At 39.5% G+C, this 7,553-nt stretch overlaps 1 protein-coding gene across 4 annotated transcripts in view; it reads left to right on the forward strand.

Annotated features, from left to right (window-relative positions):
* Positions 1–7,138, forward strand: part of HECA (hdc homolog, cell cycle regulator) — a 44,431-nt gene extending 37,293 nt beyond the window's left edge. Inside the window, exons 3-5 of one of the 4 annotated variants that reach the window (XR_004422663.1) lie at positions 711–865; positions 3,608–4,616; positions 6,775–7,136. Coding sequence is in view for 3 of the 4 variants with exons in the window: in XM_033102645.1 (XP_032958536.1) it covers positions 711–865; positions 3,608–3,772 (320 nt within the window). In the remaining variant the exon portion in view is untranslated. Of the gene's footprint in view, positions 1–710; positions 866–3,607 lie in introns of all 4 variants that reach the window. The other 3 variants (XM_033102645.1, XM_033102646.1, XM_033102644.1) reach the window with 3 other exon arrangements.
* Positions 7,139–7,553: the final 415 nt, after the last annotated feature.

Genomic DNA, 7,553 nt, shown 5'->3' on the forward strand with positions numbered 1-7,553 from the left:
ATTCTGACTTTCCCCCTTCTTTAGAAACCGGGTGTTCTCTTTCCTTTACAAGCCTTAGATGTTGATAAATAATGGAGGAATGGGGATGTGACTTTTAAGAGCCCAGTCAATAACAAGACATTGAACTCCTTTTAAAAAAGCACTTACAAGTAGGATGTAATTCTGGTTCCTAAATTAGATGTGGGGATGGTTGAGCAGTTGGAGCCAAGGGCAGTTAACATAGTAATTTGGGCTGTGGCACAGTTCTGCGCTCCCATTACCAGGGCGGGCTTTTAACTTTGTGATGGGACCTGTCACTGGACGAGAGCTCGTGACCACAGACCAGTGTTGCTAGTTCAGTCTCTGTGCCACGTGCAGGCTTCCGAGCAGGGAAGCCTACATGGGCAGGGCTGGTTTTGAGCATCTGTGCCTCGGTCCTTTGAGTTTGGATGTCCGTGTTGTAAACCTGGCAGCACTTCTTGGAAAAGTGCATTGAAGCAGGTACTTAAGACTGAACCTAAAGTACATGTTCCATTGACAATAGGAGTGATCATTACTCTAAAAGGACAACTTGTGGGTATGTGATAAATACCGTCTCTTTTGCTTTTTATATTCATCCAAATGATAACGTGTTTGCCTGTAATTGATAGATGAGCCCATTTTCAATCCCGTTTATAGACAAAAGGTGGTTTCCTTGATGGCCCACGCTCAGCACTGTGTTCTGTGTGCAGGGAGACTCATGCACCTGTACGCGGTGTGCGTGGACTGCCTGGAAGGCGTTCACAAGATCATCTGTATCAAGTGCAAGTCGCGGTGGGACGGCAGCTGGCACCAGCTGGGCACCATGTACACCTACGACATCCTGGCCGCCTCTCCGTGCTGTCAGGTTGGTATGGCGTCCCCACGTGAACGCGCAGGAGCTCGAAGCAGCCCTGCGGCTCTCCTGGGGGAGGCGGAGGGCGGGCGTGGGGAAGGGGCTTCAGTGGTGAGCAGTCGTGGAACCCCCCAAAGTCCGGCAATGAGGGGTGCAGCCATTACTGGACTCCTGTGCGGTCAGGAAAAGCGATGTTGTAGAATACTGTGTGATTATGTGGGGAGTATATTCAGTATTTGAAGTTAAAAAAGATTATAAATGGCATAATAGAATGCTTCCATTTGTAAAAAGTGAACACGCAAGGGGACCTGCTTAATCAGTTATTGGGCAGTTTGTGGGTGTTGGGATGCTCGATTGTTCCTTTAGTTTTCTTTTTGCTTGCTTCTATTTTCTGATGTTTTGTATGATTAGCATATCCTAAGTTTATAGTAAGAAAAAGTTATTTTTTAAAAGGAGGTAGAACATTTCACTTTAATAGACAGGATTTTTTGTGTGTGTCCTTTCTGTGGGACGTTACAATTACCTGGGAACCACCTGTCTTGTCAGGTGTTTGAAGTTGCCCTGAAAAATTTGTACTCCTTAAAGGACTGCTATGAGGAGGCGTTTCACACTGCTAAGAGAACATCTGAAATTTAGCCATCATCAGGAAAAGAGGGAAGTATGAACATGTGAACACAAGTCCATAGGGAACACAGGAGACAAGACAAAATCTTGGAAATGCCTTGGTTTATTTCCAAGTGCTGGAAAAAGCAAGCTCTTGTTTTGTACGTTCTTGATCTTCACGGGTAGGAGCGATATTTCATTTGCTCTTCAGTGGCCAAGCCTGGCGTTCTATGTAAGTGCCCAAGAAACACTTTATTAGATTACTACATAGTTTTGTATCTTTAGCATTATGGTTTGATTTTTGTAAGGAGAATAGCCTTACTATTAGCAGTTTATTCAGAATATAAATTAAAAGGTTGGCAGAGTCGAGATTTTAGCTATACTTTGTCTGTGCTACTGATCTTAGAAGAGAAATATGATTGGGAAAGACCTAAATGGCCCTCCATAGCCTGCCATTTGATTCCAGATAGGGCTGACTACTTTTACACTATTCTAATGCATGGCCCACATTTCCATTTTAAAAGTTAGTCACAGTCTTTTTCATTGTAGCATTTTATAAATTCACTGTGCCTTAATGCCACCTCTTGAGGTTAGAGAAACAAAAGGAAGTGGCTCCTACGTCCTCATACATACACCTGATAGGGTTATCTTTTCGAGAAGCAAGGAAGGAAAAGAATGTTTGGACCTGTGACTCATACACTATTAGTGTTAGAAAGAACCTGGGAGGTCTGGTCCAGCCTCCTCCTTTTCCACATGCAGTGGAGGCCTAAAAAATGAGAATGTTTTTCACAAGTGTGTTACAGCTTCTACTAAAACCTATGAAACCTATAAACTCCCAGGCCTGTGTTCTTTCTACTACATCACTGAAAACAATAGCTTTATTTCCTTACCTTTAGGGAGAAAAACAGAAGGGCATCCAGCCACACCCAGCCTACTGGTACTCAGTGTCTGTCTTCCTTAAAACTGTGTAAGCCCAGAGGTTTATTTTCTGGCCCCCTACTGAAACGGAAAACATGTTTGATTACTGTTTGGCTTAAAAAAAAATCAATTAACTATATTCCCTGTGACCAGTGTTGGACATGACTAAGAAATCAAAGAAAGTCTTCCAATACAACTTTGAGCCAAAAATAAGCAATGATTAATTATTAGAATAACAAGTTAAAGAGAGTGGTTAAAGAGAAAGGTTTGCTTGGATTCTCACTTTTAATGTTGTTCAGAGAGATTAGTGAGTTGAAAGGGAGGTTATCTCAGGTTACAAAACGTGGTCCATACATCGGCTGGGAGCGTGGGCTCTACTTTGGTTCAAACCTCAGCCTTTCTGCCTCCTACCTGTGTGGTCTTGGGCATGTTACTTTGTCACTACGTGCCTCCGTTTCATAATCTAAAAATTCACATAATACTACCTACCTCACCGTAGTGTTTTGAAGACAAAATGAGGTTATTGTTTTATGTTATGTTTATAGAATGAATCTAAATTGAGAGTCTGTTGTATTTATTATTTCTGGTTATTCACTTAAAGCCTGTTGGTGAAAGCCTCAGTATGATGCCATTAGAGCGAAGACTGGGCATGAATGAAGATACACTGCGCTGGTGGGTTCCAGAAGCCTCCGGAGAAACATAGCACTTCTCCCTAGGTTGTTAGTTTTACTTGAATGTTTTAGGGAAATTTTATTTTTACATCAAAGAAAACACAAGTATAGTAAGAAGGAGAATGAGAAATGTATATGAATTTTTAAAATAAACTCAGAATCTTCAAAGAAGTTTTATGCAGGTTTGGGTTGGGGGAAGTCAGCTTCAGCCACTCTTTTAAAATCCAGGGGGAACACGTGTCCTAATGTTAGGGGGACTTTAGTGCGGAACTTTAGGGCAGTACACATTTATAGTTTCTTCTTACAGGTAGGAGAAATCAGTAGCGATGCTACGTATTGGCCGAGAAATTAGCTGTTAAGCTTTGAGACTGATGATAAGTATTTGAACATACACCTTATGCTTATCTTACGCTTTGCCTGCCCTGTTTTTGGTAATCAAAATGACACTTTACTCAACTCGGGATCCGTTTCCCAGACACAGCTGTCCCGCGCTGGGGTTCAGATGACTGGCAGTGTTGGGGGCGGAAGGTACGGAGCTCACGGCCCCTGTGCTTCCCCCCAGGCCCGCCTGAACTGTAAGCACTGCGGCAAGCCGGTGATCGACGTGCGGATCGGCATGCAGTACTTCTCCGAGTACAGCAACGTCCAGCAGTGTCCACACTGTGGGAACCTGGACTACCATTTTGTGAAGCCATTCTCCTCCTTCAAAGTTCTCGAAGCTTATTGATGAAAGCTTTGCTTTGGTAATAGCTATTTTATTGATATTATTACTTTATTACATATCTTTTCTAGGAAAACATTCTGTGACAGTAATTTCTTTTCTAATTTAAAGGAGAATTCCTTTGTGTATGTGTGCCACTAAAATGGGGGCCGCCCCTTGCCCTCTCTTGACTCCGAGTGTTAGTCTGTGGTCATGCCCTGAGCCCTAATGGGTAATCCTGTGCGTGTGGGGTACTGGCTCCCCACTCAGAGGCTCTCTTGCAGCTTTGAGGGTGGTGGGGAGGATGGGGTGAATGTAGGAAAGGGACCATGCGATTCTAAACTAGGAGTCGGGAAGAAACTCTTACTATACTAAAATGTTAGCCGTCTAAAGACCCACTTTTAGATCTGCTTTGGGCCTCGGGAAGAACATGTGACACGTGAATGTAAGTCTGTGCCTGCAGAGCCAAGAGGGTTTCAGTCTGTCTCGGTTTAGCGCTGCGCAGGCTCACTGCCCTGCAGTTTACCCTCACTGACAGATGACGTGGAAGTGAACACGAGTGCTCTTTCCATCACTGTTGTAATTTAACAGTCAGTTTTCATACTGAACATAACATCCCACTTATAAGACATATAAAAGCCATTGGTATTGCAGATATTTGCAAGTAAGCAGACCTGTGACAGAATATACTAACCGAGAATCTGGAAATGACCCACACTGATGCAAGAGGCCAGAAGGCAGAAAATGGTGATTTGCAGTTGGTCACATGGCTCTTAAGGAGAATCCAGGAATAACATGATTTGGGCGGCACCGATTTATAGAGCTTGCACTCACTGTGGAAGTGCCATTTGATGTCAGATCCTTCTCACAGGTAAATCTTAGCCGCAGACCTAACTGGTGAGTTTGAGAACTAGTCATTGCCACACTTATCTTCCACAGAATTGCTTACAGCAATGGCTTACCCATTCAATGCTGAGTTTCTAAAATCAAAGGTTTGACCCTAGGAAGAAAAGGCAAAAAATTATTTGTGAGGTTATGAGAAAAAGAGTAATAGTAATATTTCTGTTTAAAGTGTGTTTCATTTTGAAATATCACTGATCGTCATGTACAACAATATGTTTGAAAATAGATTCGGAAGTTCTCCATGATTCCTTGTTGGTGAAAAAAGATCACTTATATACTTAATTTGTCAGAGCAAAATACATCTTGCGGTTCTTTAGACCTTGGTGATTTAAATAGACATATGCCCTGTACCATTATAGAACTGGACTATGATTTCTCAAAACTGAATTTGATAATGTCAAATATGACATGCATATATGCTAAAAGAATGCTGAAAATATACTTATTTTATGAGTAGCCAAATTTGGGGTTCTGTGAGCATTTTATGTTACTCACTTGGTTTATACCATTTTTTTCCCCTCAGAAAAACAGTTGTTTTTCTTCTCAGAGGTGTTTAGGTATTATTGCAAGTGAGCTTCAGTTCTACTACATGAAATATTTGATGTTTTGTTTGAAACACAGCCTTAAAGAACCAATATGTTAATGTTCTTCATCTTTCAGTTTGGATGATTGTAATTTGGTTTACCGTATCAAGTTTGCTGTTTGATGATCTGAAAAATATTTCACAGTGGAAGGAAATGCTCAATGCCAGTAAGAAGCAGAAAATCGTTGTTGGTGTGATAGTATTTGATGCAACTTAAAGAGATCTATAGGACATAACCCTTGCAGATTTGTCTTTACTACGCAAAGCTGTAATTATGAGTTAACTCTCCCTATTGATTCTCTCATGTACCCAAGTACAAAAGTTTCTCTTGTCTTCAGAGTACCGTTTGGAATTTACTTCAGAATTTAAAATGAGTAGTAAAATATTTGTAATGCTGTTCTTTAACCCACCTAAATTTTTGTAAAGAAACCTGCTTACATTGTTGTCCTGAAGCTTAAAGTTTACGTATAGATCACATTCAGCAAGCTCCTCAGTCTAAAACTGCTGTGAGGATAGTGCCTGATGCATTCAGTATTTTCTCCTTATATTGTTTTCTATTCCTAAAAAATAAGTATGAGGAGGTGTCACTGGAATTAGGTAAAATTGGCTTTTGGCTTTTATTTTGATGATGAAGTTAGGAATTCTGTGGATACTGCAATTTTGTAAAAGAAGAGGCATGGGTATCACATCTGAGAATATCTTTTGCCTTCAAAGCATTGCATTCGTGTCTAAAATGGAAAATCTGGTTGATATGAGAATAAAATATAATTGAATATCCAGTAATGTAAAGAATAAATCTTATTTTGGAAATCTGCTGACCTTAATGTTTCCCCATGCTTTCTCAAAGTACTTTGCTCTGAGTACCTTGATGGAAATTAGAATATGTCAAAAAAGATGATTTTTTTTTGTGGTTTGGATATTAGAGGATATTAGTCACCCAAGAGATCCATTTTCTGTTTTTCTGATGAATAGTGTTCAGTGATATGAACCACTCATAAGTGACTTATAATTTCAAAGCAATTTTTCATCTACTTTAACTTTTTTTATCATTTATTGTTAAGAATTATATATCTTGAACAAATAAAATTATTTACTTTAGTTTAGTGGGAAGACATTATGATGGTCTCATCATTTTTTCTTCAGGCCAACTCAGTTCTCCACTTTCTTCTGGTTGCACCTGAAGCAGTTGATATACTGGGTTTATACCTTAAAAGACATTGGCCATGAAATTGGGCTGCAGGGTCAGTTATCCCATTCTAATTAAAAAAGAGCTTTCCCCAAAGTATTTATTTTACAGTTTTTATTAAAAAAGTTCATTTTCAAAATAAAAAGTATTTTCATATCTGGGGGAAGTTAACTTACCAGGAAAGATTATTATTAGGTGTTTGAACTCTAAAACTGACAGATATACTGATACATAACTTATTAGACCAACAAAACTAACTTGCTGAAATCTTTCATTTTGTCCTGTAAGACCAATACTTAACATACAGTCTTTTGTTCTGTGCCCAGGTCAGTAATTCCAGTTTGCTTTTCTCTTTAGTCTCATGGTAGCAGCTGTTGAGTAATTTTAGTTGGAGGTTCGGGACGCGGTGTGGAGAAAGTGCTCTTGTTCAGTGTTTTGGTTCCTGTAATCGGATGCTGCCTAACTCAGCTCATCTCCATGTCCTGTTGACTTTATTATTATTCCAGGTAATTGGAAGAAACTGTAATGGATGGTTATCTTTAAAACCAGCTCAAAAATATATTCTTGTCAGTAAAGATTTCTTGTCAAGATGTCTTGGATTGCACTTTTGTTGAGGGAAGACAGTGTAAATAGTTGAAGAATGTTGATAAAATTGAAACATTTGGTTACGGAATTGTGTGGTGTTAGAAGGTTTCTGTTTGTGAAATATATGTATTAAAAATAATAAAATTTCAGAAACTAACATTGTACTGTCTCTTCAGTGTGTCACTTTATTTTGTTGCTGGGGTTCAAGGTCTTTGAGCTTGGAATTGTTGACAAAAAAGACAGTAGAGAAGACCTGAGGTTTTGATCACTATTCAGGTAACCGTTTCAAAGTCACTGCTGCAGCTAATAAACTATGAACTTTTTATGCCATTGGAAAATGGTTTGTCACGTGTAAACTCCCTTTGCATCAAAAATAAGAATTCTGTATAACAAAGTTGATTCCATATGAATAATCCAAATTTTTGTTCTGGTTATAGGGAATTCTATTCAAAAGATAGATAATCCTGTTCTGCGAATGTTTTCTTTGGTCCGTAGGCCTGTAACATTTTTCATAATGAAAAGATTTGATCACATGCTTCTTCATTATAAGA

Source organism: Rhinolophus ferrumequinum, chromosome 3, assembly GCF_004115265.2.
Source record: "Rhinolophus ferrumequinum isolate MPI-CBG mRhiFer1 chromosome 3, mRhiFer1_v1.p, whole genome shotgun sequence".
Taxonomy (NCBI): Eukaryota; Metazoa; Chordata; class Mammalia; order Chiroptera; family Rhinolophidae; genus Rhinolophus; species Rhinolophus ferrumequinum.